Raw genomic sequence first — 23243 nt, 5'->3', positions numbered from 1 at the left:
TTGCCAGTCGTTCAGTTAAATTTGATAAGTTATTCAGCCAAACCAGACAACAAGGTTACAGAGTGGAATTTTTGTTAGATTCTGACTAGTTTTGAAAATAATGATTAACATACCTATACTTTTGCTGTGATCTGTGTAAACCTCAAGCATTAATGTTCCCCCGGCACTGCATTTTTGGTGAAGAAAAAAGAAGAACACAAAATCTCATCTTGGCATAGTCTTCTGCATATAATTTAGAAAGCATTTTCAAAACCAAGCCTCTTATTAGTTAAAAGCATAGAACTGTCCTTCCCCTTTGGACATATTCCATGTCCTTCACCTATGCTAGAAAAACACTCCTTTATCATTTCTTATTATTATCAAAGGCTGTTTACTCTGAAAACTTCTTAACTGCCTTCATAACAAGAGAAGTCAATGATTCAAAGTCTGATGAATTCTATGTGTGCTATTTATACTCCCAGTCAAGAAGCTCTTGGTCGTCTAACTGTATATCAGTGCATGAATTTATGGTACATCAAATAATGTTTCCCTTAGAGATTTCACTTGGCTGAGTTTGAAATTTGCATAAACATTCGTCCAACCTCTCTTCACCAGACTTTGAGGTTAAGACATTGCACATGGATAATAAATTGAAAGATTATTATCAGGGAACAACATTCCAAGCAGCTTCTAATTTAATGGCTAAAGCTTCTGTAATCATTTAAAAGGAAGTTCTCATTTTCTTTGATCTTCTATCAGAAACACAAGGTATTCTTAGTGCTAATAAAACAATTGAAACCACCCTAAGTCAGGCTGGAAAATTATTCAAGGAAGGAAATCACATATACCATATTTGAAAGCCTTTAATAGAATTCAAGGAGAAACCCGGAGTCTATAATTTTGTTTTTAACAGGCTGGAGATGATCTTCGTCAGGATATGCTTGTCCTGCAGATTATTCGTGTGATGGACAATATTTGGCTGCAGGAGGGCCTGGATATGCAAATGATCATTTATAGATGTCTATCCACAGGAAAAGGCCAAGGTCGGTATAGATTAGAAAGCTGTTTGACTTACATTATTTATCTCACGCATTCATCAGTAATATGCCCCCAGAGTTGCCACAGCTTTCATTTTAGATTACAAATTTTAAAATCCAAAGAACTAAACCTGGTCATTCTTCTTTTTTACAAAGAATTATTTTCAAAAACAATAAGCCAAAATGATTTATGTAAAGCATAATGTCCTTCTAGATATTAATTAGGACTCTTGACAACTCAAATGTTAACTGTAATATCCTTTTGTGTGTCCTTAAGGGTTAGTTACATTAATGATTAACTCATATTTGTTTCTCTCTTTCTAAGCTGATAATAGAAAAGTCTACTCATTCAAAAAATACAATTGTTGCCTATTAACACAAAATTTACAAAGTTGCAAATGCTTAAAGGAGTTCTGAAAATTCTAAATACATTATAAACATGCATTCAATTTCTAAAAGACTTTTGAGTAAAGTGTAATATCAACAGTCAAAGATGACCATTCATGCAAACTTAGAGCATACTTTTAGCATTTCTCTTCCTTAATAAAAGCCAGGCCACTAATATGGAAATATAATTACATTTATACACATTTTCAATGAAAATAATCCACCCTAATAATTACTCAAACATCAGAGGTAAAAGTTGTACTTAATTACAATCATGCTGAATTGAAGAAATAATTTCTAGGATATCATATAACTTTTTTTACATGGGGCCATTGCCACTTAGCATTTCATTAAATTAATTAGTATGAATTATAGCAGATGCATCTGCATAAACAAAGGGATAAAAATACCATAGAACTGGAAAGGGGACCTAGAACTATGTTGTCTTTTTTTTTTTTTTTTCTTTTTTAATTCAGACAGAACTACAGTTTAAACCCATCATCTCAAAAGAGAAACTGTCATTGCCTGGCCCTCTAGTTCCTGAGGTCCCACTGCGAGGCTCAGTACCCCAGTCAACTGTGACTCAAGATTTTGGAAACTAAGCATGGAAGCACCTCCTACTTAGCTTAACTTGCAATTGGATACTTCAGGACTACTGTTAAAAGCCATACTGCCCAATTACTTTGATTCTGATAACAGGGCCCTTGTTTCCATGCCAAGTATCCCACTCCTGAACTCCTTCTAAAGTTCTAGTTCCTAAAAGTCTTTTATTACTGCTACTCTGAGATCATTATTCCTTGAGTTTTTCTCTCCCTTTTCTCACGTAAATGACCTAATTCTTTCATATCCTAATATGTTTAAAGGGTAAGAATAAACCTTAGATGAAGCAAGCTGAGCTTTTTGGTGTCACGTGGATTACTTTTTCTTCAGAAATTGAATACAACACCAGCCTCAGTGGAATTCTTCAATTCCATCTACTCATTTCTCTGTTTATAATCATAGGAAGTAATGGAGGCTAAGACTTTTAAAGTTAATAAAATAATCCAGCAGAAATAACTCTAGACTTGCCCAAAGTTACAGATGTCACAAGACAGACAAATTATTCTTTCCCGCTATCTTACCAACAATTTCTTTGGTTGTAAGATTGTACTGGAAAGATACTTCTTCAAGAAAAATGGAGATCATTAAAGCAAATGTCTTCTTTTAAGAGATTAGTTTCCATTTTTAATCAGGTTCCAAGGCTTATTGCATATCTACTGTTGACATCCCTCAAGAAATGTCACAAAGTAAGATAGGGAATATTAAAATGACCTAAACAGGGCTGCTGCCCTTAAGGAGAGTATACTCCAGGCCACAAGTTTACATGGCTTTATCAACATTATTGTTGACTATAATTCTTATGACTACTTTGTATATGATGTTGTAGGAACTTTGGGAGAGATTATCAGAGCAGATAAAAATTCTTTAGGATTTATTTCATTGCTCTAAATTTGCTCCAGATTTGATGGACATAAAAATTACTTCGGAGAGTTGGAGCAGCTATATCTAGGACCCAAGCAGGATGCTATATCAGGCTCTTCACTGGGGAGGGTTGGGGAGGGGACGGAGGGTGGGGGACTGAGGCTCAAGTCTCAGTGATTGCAAAAAGCTGCTCTGGAGTTTCTCATGCACACCTTTTTGAGAACCAGTGCCTTGTGTGATACCATCTTGAAAAGTTTTGTCCCTAAGAACCTTGCTACTTAAAGTATGACCTGTGGACCAGGAGCATTGACATCACCTGGGAGCTTGTTAGAAACTCAGAATCTCAGACCCTACTCCCACCCTACTAAATCAGAACCTACATTTTAACAAGATCCCCAAGTAATACATATGGGCATTAAATTTTGAGGAATCTGCATTAGAGAGCTATGGGAATGGAGCCACACATATTACTGTGCACAGAATTATGCTAGAAGTATTTAAAAAGTGTGTGATACATACTAGCTTAAAATGTATGAAATGTAATTTATGGTTTTAATTAATGAGCAGAATTTAGCCATCATGATTGTTATAAATTAGGTGCAAAGTTTTCTGGGTAGTCAACAATGAAAGATATGACAAATGGCTTGGGATTTAGCAATGATTAACTCCCTGAAGACAAATGTGGTCTGAGGAGTAACTGACATTGCTACAGCACCCTATCTAAAGGGTGCAGTAATCTAAGTCCTAATTTGGGGCATGGTCAGATGCAAGGTGGCAATGAGGCATGCAGGAACCAGGTAGAAGGTCGTTTTGTGTTAGGAAGTGTTAAATGGAGGAACTGGAAAAATGAGGGAAAAATTCAGGATTAGAAAGTAGAATTATATTACTCTTTTTAGAGTTATTATATTACTGTTAAATGCAGCGCTTTACATTTGCTATCTCACTTAATAAGCACAAGAAAACTAGCACAAGAGCTGAATACTGTTGGGGGAGAAGGGAGAAGTGTTATGATATTAAAGATATGCCCAGGATTTATCTCTGGGATGTTACATCTCCTTTTTTCTTTTTGTTTTTAACAAATAGATTTTAATAGGTTATTTTTGCAGCATTCAATTCCCACTTTCCATGTTTGTTTCTTTCTAATAAGGCAATGTATCAATAGATGCCTAACGGTCATGATTGGGCTGGGCTGGGCTATTGGATATTAAGAGATTAAGGCTGAAGAGAGAGAGAGAGAGAGAGAGAGAGAGAGAGAGAGAGAGAGAGAGATTAAGCCTGCAACCAGCTGCCACTGGCCAAATCCAGCACTGAGAAATGTTTTGCTTACCATTACAGTGATCTTCTTGTTTGTTGTTTAATTTGAATATTTTTAAGGTAGACCATGAAATAGTCAATTTTTAAAACTTTATCTTCTCTCTTTTCATATAGTTCCATTTATGTCCCTGGTTCCTTTGGGCATTTGTGTTTTCAACTCTTGCAGTTGTCAAGATTGTGGAAATCAGAAATTCCAGACTTTAATTTCTTTCAATGACTTTATTTATAGAACTGTGCATTACAGGTTGTTTTGTGGATATTAGTCCTGGGAGAATTTTAAATACTGGGTTTAAATTGCTGTTCTGTGCAGAATAAAAATCAGAAGGCTTGAAAATATTTACATTCCAATAACCTTAGGAACACAATGAAAAGAAGCCTTGATGGATGCATGGCTAGTGGGGCAAAGCTCCTATTGAAGTTCAATCAATATATGCTCCCTTAAAAAGATTATCATAGTTTCACTTTAATGCAGACTGAGAAGGAAGAAGCAGGTGGTTCTGTACATGTTCACTGCAGAGTTACTCTGTTCACTCCTAGAAATGAAACGTTGAACAGTGAAGCTTTTATTAACCTGAACATTGATTTTTATAATATATTTGAAATATTTGTCACGGAGGTTGTATTTGATTCACTTACGTTATAAATATGCTTGTTACACAAGTTTGAATGTCCTCCCTTAAACTGTAAATGAATGCACAAGCCATATGTTAATTAATTCACTGCTCTATTGACTCAGTGGGGTCGCTGGGAGACCATCTAGATTTGCTCTCTACTGTAGTTCTAGAAAAAATATTAAAGCAGCTCTGATACATCTGATCCAAACACAAGTAGCCTCATCGCTCCCTAGGATTTAGGAAAAATTAGAAGCAATACCATCTAGGTAAAACTCCTTCAGAGAAGAAGGTTGGGAAATAAAAAGGGTAATCCGAGTAGTGCTGGCAAGTATTGATGTTGTTACCTATATCAAGATGCCTTTCCTAAGTATCCCTCATCCTGTAAAGAAAGAAGTATTTCCATAATCTCTTTTTTATCAACCAGGATTGGTGCAGATGGTGCCCGATGCTATAACCCTCGCGAAAATCCATCGCCATTCTGGACTGATAGGACCACTGAAAGAAAATACAATCAAAAAATGGTTCAGTCAGCACAACCATTTAAAGGTGGATTATGAAAAGGTTTGTCCTTCTGCAGCAAATTTTAAATAATGTACTTAAATAAGGATATACTCTGGCTCATTAGATATTCTGATTTATGAAAAAGTAAATTAAGTACATCTTGAGGTCTGATTCATTCATTCATCAGCATAGTAATAATGACACAGTTTAAATGGTATATTACCTAGATAACAATTTCTGTGTCTGGTTTTCCCTCTGGGTGGAATTCTGGGCTATCAATAAAGACTCTCTTTGCTCAGCGGCTTCCCTTACAGCAATCTCACCTGAGATGATGCTCCTGAAAACTACCTCCTTCATGTTACCTGTGCCTATTTGTACACAACCTATACTTTCTATAAATCTCCCTCCTTCCATTGCAATGTATTTCTTCTTCCAAGTTCTATTTTTTCATGCCTCATTCTTTCAGTGTTTGCGGAATACCTAATAGAGTTTTTATTTTTTTGTATCTCAGAACTTTACAAAATGTATACTATTCCATTTGACTCCCAACATTTTTCCCACTTTACCTTGGCATCTAGCCTGCAGTCTACAATTGTACAGGTTCCACCCTCTACCAGGGCTCCCAGATTAGGGGATGAGTTGGCTGGAGCCAGGCCTTGTTTCACTTGCCAAGGCATGAACTGGTACAGCTGCCCCAGAGGCAGGGGCACCTTTATGCTAATTCACACAAGGATGCAATATGGGCCAGCATTAGATTTGCTCAGAACTGTCCTGAGCACTAAACATCCCTCATTCTAGGAAACTCCTCAGTCCTGGGCAAACTGGAAGGTTTGGTCACCCTAGCTGACCTGGGCCATGAAAGAGAGATCCAAGAGTTCATCTACTCCAGACTTCTGTGAGATTGGAATAGAGCAAACTACAGGTTTTGGAGGCCAAGTAACAGGGAATTAGATGAGATTATCTAGAAATCTATTTTTTAGCCATTCCCCAAATTGTAACTTGAGTTAGGCACAAACCCCTGGAGTTATATTGTTTGGGGTGTTTCCATGTACATTTGATGTTCTTAACCACCATGTGAAGGACATATTTTATTATCTTCACTTTATAAGTAGAGAAAGTCTAGACAGACAGATTAAAGACTTTCTCAGGCACCTGGGATACCTGGAAATAAGGTGTCCTGGCATGTAGTCCAGCCACGTGGTCTTCCACTCGCTAGCTGAGGAGGCCCATACCTGTGGCTCAGCCAGTTACTTGTGCTTACACTCATCGTTGCATCATCGATCAAAACGATGAATACCCAGGAGACAGTTTTTTTGAAAAAAGAGTAATTTTGGCAAGAAACCTCTGTCCATTAAAGAGACATAAGCCACAACTAACTTAGTGGAATCTGCTTCTACCCGCACAAGCGTTCACTGGTATATACTGTACCAAAACCTTTTGGGGCATTAACTGGATGACATATTTGTAGGATAAACATAAAGTGTTACAGATATCTCAATGTAGTTTTTTCTGTGTTAAAAATTTCAGATATTCAAAAATTAATATTTTAAATTTCTATGGGAATAGGCAATACTGGACCATATTGTTCCTTCTTCTTTTATCTTGAAAAAAGCTATCCACTATTGTACCTTTGCGACATTAAAAAATAACACTAAGAATCCTCTTTAATAAACTGAAAATTAGTTTTAACTGAATGAAAGTTATTTTCTCCCATTTCAACAAAAACACTCATTAGGCTAAAGAACAGATTGCTTCATGTTCTTCTGTAGCATATCAAGAAACAACCATTTAATCATATCCACTCAGCTGAGATGTAAAATTGGTTCTTGATTAGAGAATTTTGCTTTTTATCGTACTTTTACCATTACCTCTGTGTTTGCTCATTTTTTGTGTGTGTTATTATTTTTCAACCGATTAGGCCTTGAGGAACTTTTTCTATTCCTGTGCTGGCTGGTGTGTGGTAACGTTCATCCTGGGAGTCTGTGACCGTCACAATGACAATATCATGCTGACAAAGTCAGGCCACATGTTTCATATTGACTTTGGAAAATTCCTGGGCCATGCACAAACATTTGGAGGGATAAAAAGGTCAGTGCTCAAATAATGTTTATTAATGTAATTAAGCAATCTCCCGGAGTGATATATAACATGTAATGGCGTAGAAACCCAGCAGATGACTTGTTCCCCATCTCTCAAATTCCCCAAGATAATGTAAACATGATTATGTATCTAATAACATTGAAGGAAAGATTTTTTTCGATAGACTGTTAATGGAACAAATTAGGTTTCCTCAAGTTGTTAGTACACTAAATTGGCCTTCTCCCACAGGATATTAATACTGCTCCAGTCTGAATTGTACGAAATCTGATATGTTCATTTTCTTATAAGCCTTGAATGGACAACGAGGCCTGAGTTCGTGGTCTCAATACATCTGGTATATTGCCCATAACAATCACCAGCCTGGTCTACATGTAAAATGAGCACACTTCCTGCACTAAATTAGGCTTGAATTATTCCAAAAATATTTAGTAAGCATCTACCATTCAAGACTCTGGGGATACAACAAAGCAGATACAAACCCTGATCTCTTTCTAGTAGGGATGATAGACATTAAAAAAGATAACACGAGGAAATGAGGAGTTTCATTTCTTACTAAGAAACTAAAGCAGAGAAATGGGATAGAAATTAACAGGGGCAGGGATGCTCTTTTAAAGAGGCCTCCTTAAAGAAATGAGAGCTGTATAGTGAGTAATCACCTTGTGGAGATCCATGAGAAGAGTATTCCAGGAAGAGAGAACAGCAAAAATAACAGCCATGAGTATGGACTAAGCAGGCATGTTCCAGTGACAGCAAGAAAGCCTGGGGCCTGGAGGTGCAATAAAGAGGGACGGGTAGTAGGACGGAAAGATAAAGGGTTTGGTGGAGGCCAGATCAAGTAGGGCACTGAGGACATGGTGCAGAGGTTGGCTTTTACTTTACGTTCAGAAGCAAACCATTGATGGATTTCAGTGGATTTCAAAGCTCTCGGCTGCTGTCCTGTCAAGTAATGAGACCAGTTAGAAGGCTATTGCAATAGTTAAGGCAAGACCTTAATGGTAAAGAAGTGGCAAAAACTGACAGATTCAGAATATATTTTGGAATCTGAACCACAGGACCTGCTAATTGATTGGCATTGGCAGTCATTAATGGGCTGGGAAAATGGGCCCGATAAGTAGAAGAAAGGAAAATATTCAAGGATGACTCCTGGATTTTTGTTCTTAGCAAACAATTACATCATTTACTGAAAAGGAAAAGACTGGTGGTTGAATAGGTTTTTGTTTTATTTTATTTGAGCTGGGGGTAAGGGAACCAGAAATCTAAGACTAAAAGTCCCTTGCTCCAAAAAAGGATACTTCATATTAAAGTAGAAATGGGATCAGACCATTCCAAAGACTAATCAGTCACTTTTAGCTAAAAATAGCTTTTCAAAAGAGGAAATAAAAGTCTCCTACAATATAACAAGATGAATTTTCACTAGATGGTCATAATCTGGTATTAAAATGCCAATATAAACTACATAATAAGGTTTAATTCTTATAAACTGATAGCTTCTATTTTGTGGAGGCATACAAATGGAATTGTCTCACTTTTTATTATTCTCAGTACATTGCCTTCTATAATGAATAAGCTCAGGAAGAGTCACCACATATTCATTCATTCCTTACACATCTGTTGAGGATGGTCTGTGTGCCAAGCACTGTGATAAACCTTGGGGATACAAAGATGAATAATACACATTTACCACCTCAGTGGGGCTTACTCTTTCTTTAAAATACTGGGAAGACAGACACATAAATAATTACTCCAGAATGTGGTGAGGGCAGAGATAGAGGTATAGACAATTAGAACATCACAGAGGAGAGATACCTGGTATAAAGGACAAATGTTAATTAACATATATGAGCATATTGCATAATTTACTCATTTAACACTTTCCCTAAATCCACTCTTTCCTAGAAATTTAAAGATTAGATTAAAACTGTAACATTTTTATTTATTTTGCTGTATTGTCCACTGAGAATTCGGGTTAACCCCCTTATTCATTTATTCGACCAGCATCTGTGTTGACCATGGGGGTGGTTAAAAGATGCATAAAGATATTCCAGCTCTACAGAAAAAGTTTCAGTTGGGGAAACTTACAAAGTAAAGAACAAGTTACTAAACAATATAGTAAGTGCTATAATAGAGATATGCACCAAGGTCTGTAGAAAAGATGGAGCCCAATTGTTTGTTTGTTGATGTTGCAGCAGCTACTGCTACTTCTGAAGTGCAGCAATTTAAATCTATCTTATGCAACCGTTATGGAGGTCCTGAAAATGTGCCCAGCACAGAGCCTCACTTATAGTAGGTTCTTAATATTGTTTGCTGAATTAGTCAGCCAATAAACTATTCACAGGTCAGCCTTCAACCTTTCAATAATTATTAATTGGATGAAAGAAAATGAAGTTGGCCCTGTCTTCCCTTGAGATTATTGATTATTGAGCACCAGCTAAGGAGGCCAACTGCAGCGTTATTACCCATTTGGATTATTGTTTGCAGGATTCTATCTCCACCAATGGCTATGTAAGACTCATTGGCAATGTCTCCTTGGATTTCTTTCTTGATACTGATACTTCTGCCCTGAGTTTCTTTAATGGTTAAACTGAACTATGTCTACTCCCTATTACTCACTATATATTTTGAATTATAGGCAGCATCTAATAATTTTCTTCAAAGTCTCTTTCAGTTGTTTCTGGGGTTCATTTGATTGTTGATTCATTAGGCAACTGCTATCTTCCATCCTAGGTCCACCGGTTGTTCTTCTTTGTTGCTAGGTGGACAAAGGTCTCATAAATCAGGCCTCTGAATCCCCCTAGGATAAATGAACATTCTTATTTGTACTACACTTATTACATATAAAACTTATCTCTAGAGAAAAGCCAGCTCCACCTAGCTTCTTCTGTACACATACTAGATATATTAATAAACACTCCTTAATATACAAAGCCAGGTTTGTAAATCATGCCCTATGACTATCCTGCTCTCCCATAACCTAGCAAGGCCATATAAATGCCCCAGTAATAAACAGCAATAAGCCAGGATCATACTCCTTAACATAAAATGCAGCACCCGCAGGGAGTAAAGAGCATATGTATCCCAGACACATGTGTTTCTCCTATTGTCTACTCCTTAAAAACATGGGGAAGGAAAGTATTTGTGCGACTTTTTATGGTTTACAAAGTGTCACTAACATACATTAACTGATTTTACTTCATAATAAGTAAAATTGCTCAGCCTCACATAAATACAGTTTCCAGTTGTGGATAAGTTTGGGGTTGACAAAAAGAAATCACATACATAACATAAAATCCCTCTCTAATAAGATTTAACCCTTAGCCAAGGATACAGAACTTAAGAATGGAAATTAGCAGGCCAACAAAGCGAAAGCAAATGCAGTGTATCTGGGGAGAGATTTTCCCTTGGTTTCCTTAAGAGGAAGCAGCAATGAAGTGATATTCTCCTTACAAGGAAGATCTTGAGAAATAAAGGGATTTCTTGCTGGGTCATTGCCCTTTTGTACTCATGCTTGCATCATCATTCCAGAACATCTTACACTAATCATCCGTGTGGTCCTGTTTAAGACATGTTTATAAACATTGGGCTGTCCTGATTTTTGAATTATGTGGAGTCTTCCCAGCAACACTCTCATTAGGAGTCTTTGCTCAGGTTTCCCTGAACCACTGCTCTTAATTCAGTTTTCCAGAAATCTGGAAAGCCCATCTTCATGCTTAGACCAAATCTGAAGCTCTAACTTTCTAACTTTGAAGAAAGAAAAAAAATTACATCTCAGTTATGAATTTGAAGGATTTCACATCTTGTATAGAAACAAGAAGTTCTTCCTTATTGGTTTTAATTATGAGATTAGATGAAGAGGATTTACACCAGCAGATTAAATCACAGGACAGTTCAGCCCCAGCATTACTTAATGATTCTGGGGAAAAAAATGGCTAATCCCTACAATGAAAACAATGAGAAATTTCACCAACTTTCTGAAACCAGTTGGTTTTTCTTTTGAAGTATTGCCTAATTATTATCTTCACTTCTTTATTTTCTCTTACAGAGATTCAAATTAAAGTGGTTAACAAATTATACATCCACAATTTTTCACTCAAAGTTCCCCTGTAACAATGATTTCCATATAGTAATTTTTTCATTGCATAAAAGATATTATTGTAATAAACTCTAAATTTCCACTCAGTAATTTCTTGATGGTGACTTTCTTTTACAGAGGAGGAGAAATTAAGGAAGGCCTTTATTGGTGATGTTTATTGTTCTCCTAACTCATTGTTTCATACTTTTATTTTTTCAGACTATATTTCCAATCTGTATAGTCTTTCACTTTGTAATGCCAGACTTGCATGAAGTCTTTCTTGCAGCCTTATTTCTAGATAATTTTAGAGGCTGTATGAGCAATAGTTAAAGGCAGGTACCCTGGAGATAGACTATGCTTTTTTCTTTTAATCCCTTACTATCATTTACTAATGATGTGACCTTAAACAAATGGCTCTGTATGCTTCAGTTTAATCTTTTATAAAAAACAGATTTGTTTTGAAGATTAAATTAATTGATATACATAAAATGCTTGGATGAGTTCCTAGCACTGAGTAAAGGCTCTATAAATGTTTGTTGGAATTAATTATAATGTAAGTATTCCAAATGAAGTGACAAGAAATGAGATTGCATCTTTAGGTAATTATTGTTTCTTTTTGTTCAAAGTTATCTAAATATCTTATTTTGATACTTTTTAAAGTACTTTTTTCATACTTTTTAAAGTATTTTTTTGGTACTTTTTATATTTATAAATTGAACTTCTCTGACTTTGAAGTTTGTTGACTGATAGATTAGATTGCACTGTTAGGTTTATTTGGATTGTAATGTTTTTTACCAAGTCACGTTTGACTTCTGATGTAATTTTAGACATGAGCAGAGGTGTGCTGGAGCTGGCTTACACTGGCTTGGGAGAGCCTGTGATGTGTATTCTTTCTCAACTCCACATTCAATGACATTCCACTGGTGGCCTGAAATCAGCCATGGTGGGAGAATATACACCATGGAAATTGGCAAATGTCACAAATCAGAGCTTTTTTTTTTCCTAAAAAAAGTAAGTGAGCTGGTTATTAAATATTTACCACCACACTCTAGGACATAAATCCATTTAAAACAGATGAAAAATCATTCCAGAATTCTGTCAAACTCTGTCCTTTTCCTATTAAAATATATACACCTGGGTGATCAAAATATATATCTAAAAAAAAATATATCTGTCTTTTTAACAACATGATTTATACCCGATTTTCAAGTTTTACCCCAACAGATCAACAATCACCTAATATAATTGATCTCAGAATTTTCATCTCAATATTAGTCATAAAAATTATCTGTATCTATAATCGTTTTGACACTGTCTTCCATATTTAATTACCACTAATTTAAAAATGTTTAATGTTTAAGTTCTAATTTGAGTATTATATTATTTATATTCTAAATATCCCCAATTTAACCATCTTTGGGAAAAAACTCCCTTAGCAGATTAAAAGATTAATTTTTGTCTTACTCCAGTCATTCTGGTTTAGTACAATATTCATAGTAATCCAAATGCCATATAGGTATTAATGATCTCCCACATGCTTTAATTACTACCTTAGTGTTCTTTGAAATTAGATGTTTCACTGGTCTGTTTTCACAAGACTGTTTATTAAGAAACACTCTGGTTCCTTTAACTCAAAGCAGGTTTCAATTTCATCTGAACTTTCTAGAAGAAAAACACACTATCTAATACCTTTCCAGCTGTGAGTACCATAAGAACATCTTTGTATCATAAGCGCCTAGCTAGTGCCTGACATTTAGCAGAAGCTCAATTTTGGTTAATTGAAGGATCACTACAAAAATGCCATACAATTTACTTTTCTTGACCTGAGAAGCAGCAGTTTTTCTGAAGATAAAATTATTAAGAATTTGCCATATTCTGTTATTCTAACTGGAAATTTACCAAGGGATTGTTTTACCTGCTGGTCACTTTACATGTGGGAGTCTGGTGGATGAGACTCAAAATTTGATGCATACTACCTCATAACCATTTAGGATGGCTAGTATCAAAAAACAGAAAATAAGTTTTGACAAGGATGTGGAGAAATTGGAACCCCTGTGCAATGTCAGTGGGAATATAAAATAGTACAGCTACTGTGGAAAACAGTATGGCTGTTACTCAAAAAATTAAAAATGGAATTACCATATGATCCAGCAATTCTGCTTCTGGGAATATACCCAAAGGAATTGAAAGCAGAGTATCAAAGAGATATTTGTACAACCATGTTTATAACAGCATTATTCACAATAACTAAAATGTGGAAGCAGTCCAAATGTTCATCAATGGATGAATGGATAAGCAGAATATGGAGTATACATGCCATAGACTATTATTCATTCTTAAAAGGAATAATTCTGACACATGCCACAGCATGGTTGAATTCTAAGGACATTACACAAAATAAGGCAGCCTCAAAAAGACAAATGACTGTATGATTCCACTTACATGATGTACTTAGAGTAGTCCAAATCATAGCTACAGAGATACAGAAACTAAGGTGGCGGTGACCAGGAGCCTTGGCGAGGGGGGAATGGGGAGTTATTGTTTAATGGGTATAGAATTTCAGTGTTAAGAGATGAAAAGAATTGTGGAGGTGAATGGTGGTGATGGTTGCACAACATTATGAATATATTTAATACCACTGAACTGTACACTTAACAATGGTTTAAGATGGTACGTTTTATGTTATATGTATTTTACCACAGCGAAATAACTGAAAAAAAAATTTGGTACACTGTAATTTTCACAAAGGCCTTCTCCAGTCACAAAGTCAATCTCAGGCAAACTACTCCTAGCATTTGAATAGGGCTTTGGATTTTCCAAAGCACTCTCACTATTTCAAGAAATGAAGTTTATTTTGTCATTCCCATCTTCTTGCTCTTGTTTTTCCCTCTTCTACTTCAATTTATCATTCCATTATGCTTTATCACCTGCTTTCTTTTGAGTAACTTCCTTTATATTTACCTCTCTCCCATTATAAGTAAAAAAAAAAACAGTTTCTCTAATTAAAAAACCCAACCACCCAACCATGAGTTTTCTTCAAAAAGAGACTTGCAGATTTTCAGATGAAAAGAGTGAAGGGTGCTTGAGAAAGGAAGAAAAGTTTGTGACACAAAGGGAACAAAGAGAGAGAAAGAGGGAAGGGGAGAGAGAAAACAATTTAAATAGTGTAAGGATTCTGCTTTCCTGCACCCAATGAGAACAAAGCATGCTTAAGATGGCAGACATGAGTGCTGACTCCTTAGCTGGTCTAAGGTACAATGTGCCTGTCAATATAAGCATCTCATAGCCCTGAGTCTGAGTCTAGTTTTTGAAGAAAGACTACAGATATCTCCTAAACATGAACCTAGTATTAGAACTTCTTCTGGTACCCAAATGAAGAAACAGTACCTGCTTCTGTGCTGGGGGAGACACTCCTGATATTAAACTTAGTAAGAGATAAAAGGTCCATTTCAAGCTTTATACATAAATATTGATCATGCATATGGTAACTTTAAGAGTGATTTAAATGTTTTCAGAGTTAACTTGGGCTATTCTTGATTTACACCTTCAACCTGATTTTAAAACCTTATCGTATTTAAAATGCGATACTACCATTCATTGTCACCCAAGCATTATAGCATTAATAATCTTTTCCCTATATCCAGACTAATTTCTGATCCAAGCATACACTGGAATTCCATGCAAAGCATAACTGTGCACTTTCCCTTGAACTCAAGCTCAAGGAGGGGGAAACATGGGAATTTGGAGGAGCTGACCATTCTGTTGCCATTCTCATAAAATCCTGATCTACTCTAAACTCACACCCAAAATATCAGACTTAGGAAAGTAGGCCTTGTGAAGAGGTAGTTGTTTTAACTACCCTCTTCAAATAAGAGAGATAGTGTACCTGAGCCTGGGAGGAACTCCAGAGTCAGTATCTAAAGTTATTAAGCAGTTAAAGATCAGGGACCTCCCAGAGTCTAACTTAGGACCCACAGTGTATTTATAAAAGAGGCTAGACCAGGGAAAAAACATGTTTTACACTTAAGAGATTATTGGTGAGGGTCTCCTTAGTTAATAATTGCTGAGAGCTTGGAGCTCTTACAGGGTGTTAAGTGTTCTTTTTGTAATAGTACATGCACCCTTATGTTCTTATTATATTGCACATAGGAGGTTTCTTGTGTTGTCTAATTATACAAGGTTCTATCCTATCCAATGGAGATTCCAAAACTGCCTTCTCAATTAACTCATGGATATGAGACAAGAGACTTGTGTTCTTTCCATTGGACAGCAAAATGTGCTCTCTGAAATGCAGGTCATTTGTGATATCAGGAAAAGTGTAGGCTTAAACGTTGCCCAATGTACTCTGTAGTCATTTATTTGTATGCTAATATCACCATTCACTATGATGGGAGTCTGCAGCTTTTAGAAATCTTTAAAACAATATATTTTAATGTTACTATGATATTTCCTGGGGACAAAACATTTTTAATTCATGAAATTAATAATAATTTCAATAATAAACATAAAATGTGCCTCATTACTGAGTCCCACATTTCAGATCAGGGTACAAATACATATTCAGCCCTCGAGACTTTCAATGGCGATTTGTATGTGTCCATTTACAGGCTTTATCCATTGCTCGAGTAAATATTAGATGAACTATCCTATAAAAGGAAGAAATAAGTATGTTCACAGAGCACAGAAGACAGATTCTATCATGCATCCTTGCTTGAGTTCTCTGTCTTTCCAGTCCTCTCTCCATATCCCCTGCCTACATCACCAATACTGAAACACATAGCTTTTCTCAGATTGTGGTGAAATATCACCGGGAGTGGCAGAAAGCAGTGCTCCTTAGTGTGGTGCTGTGTCATCCAGTATATGGGATCAGATTCTAAAAGGAAAAGTCAAAATTACCCTTTAAAGCCTTATCAATACTTGATATACATTAGCTTAATTAATCCTCACAGTAACTCTTTGCAGTAGCTACTGTTATTTTCTCTAATTTATGAATCACAAAATAAGACAGAAGTCTACATTGTTATAGTCCACTTTGGGAAGGTGCCATGTAGGAATCTGGTAATTCCATTTCTCAGTAATTCCAACACACTGTTTCCTCTCCAGCATTGGGAAAGATGGCTGTTTCTTTAGTTAGTACCAGATGACATAGTTATCCGCATTTATGGCCATGATATATATTAAATTCATGTCTTTAACAACTGTAATCAAATGTGTTGCAAGATGATTGCATGATGGGAGGCATTCAAACATTAAAACCAGGTGTTAACAATAGCAGGGCCACTCTCCCATCTATGGGCAATATGCTCTTTTATGACTGAAGAATCAGGCACAATTGCTCACTCTCTTTTAAATTTTTTCTTACATTAAAAAAATACGTCTAATAGGAATCATTAATCTAATAGAAGTTAAATGCTCATGGGATGTGACTCCAGTTTTCAGCTCGCCAGGGACTGTTTTGTTGAACTTAGTATGGCCAAAGACCACCCTGAACTGTTGGGATGAAGCCCAGTGGTACTATTTAGACTGCATAATTCACATATAAGGAAGTTGCTTCTGTGAATAATTATGTCCTCAAATAGCTTATGTGCTCGATACTTTAAAATCAAACATCATTCATTTTTCAAGTATGTACATATTTGTTTAAGGAATAGTTCAATAAATGAAATAATGCTCATTTTAAGGATACAGCACTTCTGCTATTTCAGAGCTCATCCATTACAGTTAGCATGCTTGGTCCATTACCTTAATAATGTATTTCAGAATAGGGCAGTCTCCACTGTGAGGGCTAGTGGCGCTGAGCAGCCTAGCACTGCAAGAAAGCATTGACACAACAGGGCAGATGTTGTCCTCAGTTTCAAATGGACCATCCTCATGGCCCAGCAATCCCACAATACTTATCCTCACAGGGTAAACCTCAGATCTCTCCAACCCATTATTTACTACTACTTATTTTATTTTTTATTTTTTTAACATCTTTATTGGGGTATAATTGCTTTACAATGGTGTGTTAGTTTCTGCTTTATAACAAAGTGAATCAGTTATACATACACATATGTTCCCATATCCCTTCCCTCTTACGTCTCCCTCCCTCCCACCCTCCCTACCACTACTTATTTTAGACAGACAACCACACCTCCTACTTTTTTGGGGAAAAATAAAAAGAAATAGAACAGAGCCTGCTTTTGTACTCAGTACAAAACTCACAAACTTACATCTGCATATAAACTTCTTTCTTGTGATAATAGAAGATTAGTCTTTCATTTCTAAAGCCAATACCTCCATCTGTGCTTTGGAACCATTTCCCTCCCATCTTCTTACATACATTATGCTATCAATAATTCATTTTTCCTTGCGTTCCTCTCCCATTTATTTATTTATTTATTAGCCACACTGTGTGGCTTGTGGGATCTTAGTTCTCTGACCAGGGATTGAACCTGGGCCACAGCAGTGAAAGCTCCAAGTCCTAACCACTGGACCACCAGGGAATTCCCTCATCTCTCTTTTAAATAATTCTGTGAAATATGCTTATTGCTCCACAGTTTAACCTTGCCCCAAAAAATTAGTTTCTATGCCATTTTGCTCACCTTCCCAAATTTCCTGAAGGAGGTTCTAAACTCCTGGTCTCCTTTTCTTACCTCCTATTCCATAACCGCTTCAATCTGGCTTTATTCTTCATTACTTGATAAAATCAATGATGACCATAATGCTAAACCCAACAATATTTATTCCTCATTTTACCTAATTTAGCAGCAGATTTCAACAGTGTTGACTATTTCTTCTTCAAAATACACTCTTTGCTTGCCTTCTATGATGCATCATCACCCTCTAGTTTTTCTCCCCTACTCAGTGTTCAATGCAGGATGATTCCCTTCTACCAAGCCACTAGATGTCAGATTCCTGAAGATTTATCTTAGTCCTTTTCTCTTCTCACTGTACTGTGTCCAGCAAACTGGTATCAGTTACATCCAAGGCTTCTATCAATATTTATTTCCAGATATCTTATACAAACTTTAATTAAACATTTTATTTTGAGATAATTGTAGATTCACATGCAGTTTTAAGATGTAATACAAAGAGATCCCATGTGCCCTTTGGTAAGATCTTATAAAATTACAGTACAATATCATGACCAGCTTATTAATATTGATACTATCCAGATACAGAACAGCTTCATCACCCCTAGGATGCTTCATGTTACCCCACTTCCCTCTCACCCCCCGATCCCCCTCTATCCTTAACCCCTGGCAACTACTAATTTGTTCTCCATTTCAATAATTTTGTCATTTCATATATTCATTAATGCAAACACATACTTACTTGTCCTAAAATGAAATTATATACCATTTAGAAAGGAATAAATGCATAGCCTTTGGGATTAAAAAAAAAGAAGAAGAATTCTTAAAAGAAAAAAATTTTTATCCTGATCCCTTAGTATGACGACATCAGGTGAGAGAGAGAGAAATAGAAAAGATATCCAGAAGTGGGAAACTATACAGGTAAAATGTACAGAAGCATGAATAGTTAGGACTTAGGCAGGTAATAGTAAGACCACTTATCTGGAAACAACAAAAAAAAAAGGTAGGATAGTCACAACAAGAAATTTCTCGTTTATTTGCACAGCTATAAGTGAGAGATTTTCAACATTTTATTCAGAATGCAACACAGTATAGATTCTAAGAGACCAAATCGTTTCCAATCTTCCCTCTTGCCACAGCCAATTTATATCTCAGGTTTATAAGTCCTACTTAAACTTCAGACACAGGCTCCAGTACCCTAATTCTGTAACCTAGGATTAGGTTCACATTTGAGTAGATTGATAAATCACGTACCAGCTGCAGCTCTTACAGCCTCTAGGGATGGGATAGGATTCTGTTTCACACGTGAGGCTTCTTTCCATTTCTAGAAAAGTTTTAGTCTAAGTCTGAGTTATTTTTTAAAATTGCTCAGAAGTGAGCCATGCAAATCATACAGAAAAGATGCAGCATTTTAAACTATGGTAATAATTGAAACACAGCTAAACTTGGGTTCTTCAGTATTATTATTAGTTTATATTTTCTCTAACGGATATGTTTCCTTTGTGTATTTGACTCTCTGCTATAATGTTTCTTCATCTGATTTATAATGGTGGTTACCGTGGAAGAAGGAAATGTGTTATCACATGAACTTAAGCATAACTACAAAAACTTTCCGAGAGAAATCACTTTGATCAAACATACTTTTCTCTATTGAAAAGAAAAGCGTATCTATTAAGTTAGAAAAGAAAATTTCAGGAAGTTGTAAAATTTAGTGCTCTTTCAAAATTATTTCAAAAGTTTCATTCAACATAGCAAATATACAACAGTATAGAGAGTAAGAAAAAAGAATTGGAAAACTTTTATATACAAAATTAAGATTTTATTCTGATTATGGAAGTCTAGGATATTGCTAAAACTCACTAAAATGTTAGCAGTAGTGATGACTCTGTGGGTGAGTGATATGTAAAAAATGCTACCAAATTCAAAGGTCCACTTAAGGGCTTATGCAACCAAAGAGGTTACATGGAAGAGCTGGGAGTAAATTAAACTTTGAAGGAAAGATGGGATTCTACAGATGGCATTTTTGAAGAGAAAAGGAGATTTAGCTTCAACTAGGTTCAGCTCTAGAACATTTTTATTAGTTTGGGGACTAGTTAGAGTATTTAAAATTTATTGAGTGTTTACTATGTGCCAGGCTATGTTCTAAGTACTTTTACATGCTTTAACTCATCTAATCCTCTCAGCAATCCCAGTAGTCAAGTGCTCTTATCCCCATTTTACAGAGGAAGAGATTGAGGCACACAGAGGATAAGTAACTTGCTGAGGGTTGCAGAACTACTAAGTGGTAGAACATGATTTGAAGCCTGGCTGGCAGGCCTGCAGTCTGTGCCCTCTGCATAGAACCTCATATAGCCATTCACAAGTGTGTAGTCCTCTCTGTGTCAGGCCTTTGTGTATATGTTCTTAGTTAATCCTCACAGCAATTTGAAGAGCTAGGTTAGGTATTGCTTGTCCATTTCAGAGATGAGGAAACTGAGATACAGCAGGTCCAGGATTAGAACCCATGCTGTATCTCATGTTTTCAACATCTGTGCTCCCAGCTTGGCCAAAGTAAAGGGCTGTAAAGTAAATTCATAGCATACAGGCTAGATAAGTCAATGTAGGCCAAATATAAAAGGATTTTGAGCAAAAATTTTAAAATTTGGACTTGATTCTTAAGAAATTCCTCAGTGTCTAGGTGCTCAATAAATTTTCTTGAATGAATGAATGAATGAATGAATGAATATAAAGCTAAGTGGGGAAATTATTACATCAGCTTCTCCTCCAGACATTTAGTGGTAGCATGGATCACACAATAAAATTTAAAAACCACAGCCAGACAGAGGTAGCTTACTTATTTTCATCAAAATACTTTGCCAGCAATTAGATTCCACTGCCCCAGATGAGCTACAAAATACCTGAGTTGTGGCTTTCTGATTTGAATATACACACTTCTGAAAGGTCTGGTTAACTAAGTTCAATTAGTGAGATTTCCAGCTCTACTGAAACAGGAGGAAAGGGGGCAGGACACAACCTTTGAAAGAATGACATAGCCCAAGAACATCACATAAACTGATTAGAACCAAATGGGTCCAAGATGGCAGAGAAGTAGATTTCTACTAGACCTTGAACCTCAGTATACGCTCATTGTAACACATCAGCAAGCTAAATGACACACCCACAGGCGCCATGACAGTTCCAAGATTGACCATAAGGATCAAAAAGTGAGCGGTGGCCCAATTCCTGGAAATCCCCGCCCATTCCTGAAATAGCTGGAATACTCTTCCCATTCATTAGCCTATGAAATTACCCACCCCTATAAAAACTAACAACCCCATACCCTGGTGCCACTCTCACCTTCTGAGATGGCTCACGCTCTGTCTGTGGAGTGTGTTTCTCTCTAAATAAATCCACTTCTTACCTATCACTTGTCTCTCACTGAATTTTTTCTGCGATGAGACATCAAGAACCTGAGCTTCCTTAAGTACTGAAACCAGCTGTGTGATCTCAGTTGGAAGACACTGGGTTTTGGCCGGGTTCGAGTCCCGGTTGCATGGGTTCAAGTCCCAATCAGGGTTTTGGCCAGGTTCAAGTTCCGGCCTCGGGGGTTCAAGTCCCAATCTGGGTTTAGGCTGAGTTTGAGTCCCAGCAAGTGGGTTCAAGACCCAATCTGAGGTGCAGTTTCACTACTATGTTTTTATTAAAATAGCTAAGCATAGCAACAGTAAAGAAGACAATTATCCTTGTAGTTCCCTGGTGGCCTAAGTTAGGACTCCAGGCTTTCACTGCTGAGGTCCAGGTTCAATCCCTGGTCAGGGAACTGAGATCCTGCAAGCCCCACAGCATGACCAAAAACAAACAAACAAACAACTATGTACATATATACACATATATACATAAAATTAACCAAAAAAATTCAGAGGCTTCCTCAATAATCCTTGACTTTTCTCAGTTACTGCTTGAACTGAACTTAGTTATATCTAGGCTGCTAGGCTCAAATTTTAAAATGTCTTCAGTTCATTCAAAAATCTCTATGGACTTCCGGCCTCTGCCACCGCCGCCGCGAGCTGAGGGCCGAGAGAGTTGGGCGGCGGGCGCAACGGTCCCCGCGCAGCCATGGACTGGCTCATGGGGATAGAGAAGGGCTGGCACTTTTCACCCAGTAGCGTGGTCCTCCATCTGATCTGTGCCCAGCTCTGGAGCAGTGTTGAAATTAGCTGGAAACCCCTGCTGCTCCCCTTCCTCTTGCATCTTCTGAGTTACATCATGTCTGGTACTCCCATCGTGCAGGGTTGGCTCTCCAGGGTTTCTGGTCAACCGGGCTGGTGAGCCTGAGAACTGGCATTTCCGACAGGCTCCCAGGTGATGCTGGACCAGGAGCAGGTGGGGAAGCAGCCATGTAACTGTGTGGAGGCCTCATGGGCATGGAAGCATGTGAGCTGCACGCCCCTCGCGGAGTGTCTGCCGCCTGCACAGCACTGTCGATGCTGGGGCAGGATGGGTCTTTTTGTGGGACCTCCACCCACAAGACACCAGGAGCACCCCTCACTGGGAAAACTTCAGACATTCTTACACATGCTTTTTCAGAGAATAGAGGAGGAAATACTACCTAACTAATTCAGTGAGGCTAAAATAAGACAAGAACCTAACAAGAAAAGGACAATTGCAGAACACTGTCCTCTGTGAACACAGATGTAAAACTCCCTAAGAAACTATTAGCAAAACGAATCTGGCAATATATAAAAAGAATAACAGGTCATAACCCAGAGAGGGTTTTTTACCAGCAATCTAAGCTTAGCTGACCTTTGAAAATCAGTCAGTATAATTCACCACATTAACAGAATAAAGGAGAAAAAAAATCTCAATTAGATGTAGAAACAGTGCATGGCAAAATATTCACATAAACAATCAGCAAACCAGGAATAGAAGGGAATCTTCTCAAGTGGTAAAGGGCACCCGGAAAAAATCTAGAGCTCATATCAAATGTTCAGTTGAAAGACTAGACTGAACATCTTGCCCTGCGATCAGGAACCAGGCAAGGATGCTCTCTCTCACTACTTCTGTTCAGCACTGTGCTGATGGTCTTAGCTGTGCAATGAGGCAAAAAAAAGAAGAAGAAAAAGAAATAAAAGGTATAACTATTGGAAAGGAAGAGGTAGTTTGTTTGGGAAATAACAGGGTAATATATACTTATAAAATTATAGGAAACTGCAAAAAGTCCAAGAAG

General features: G+C 36.9%; 1 protein-coding gene across 7 annotated transcripts in view; it reads left to right on the top strand.

Moving 5' to 3' along the window:
* PIK3C2G (phosphatidylinositol-4-phosphate 3-kinase catalytic subunit type 2 gamma) overlaps positions 1-23243 on the top strand; it is a 360629-nt gene that overhangs the window by 207221 nt on the left and 130165 nt on the right. For all 7 annotated transcript variants that reach the window (XM_060166784.1, XM_060166785.1, XM_060166781.1 and 4 more), the window contains 3 exons: positions 893-1022; positions 5217-5353; positions 7212-7381. In XM_060166784.1, coding sequence (XP_060022767.1) covers positions 893-1022; positions 5217-5353; positions 7212-7381 — 437 coding nt within the window. The remainder of the gene's footprint in view (positions 1-892; positions 1023-5216; positions 5354-7211; positions 7382-23243) is intronic.

This window comes from Lagenorhynchus albirostris, chromosome 11 (assembly GCF_949774975.1).
Source record: "Lagenorhynchus albirostris chromosome 11, mLagAlb1.1, whole genome shotgun sequence".
Taxonomy (NCBI): Eukaryota; Metazoa; Chordata; class Mammalia; order Artiodactyla; family Delphinidae; genus Lagenorhynchus; species Lagenorhynchus albirostris.
Note: the sequence above shows the minus strand (reverse complement) of the source record. Positions and strands in the feature narration are given on the sequence as shown.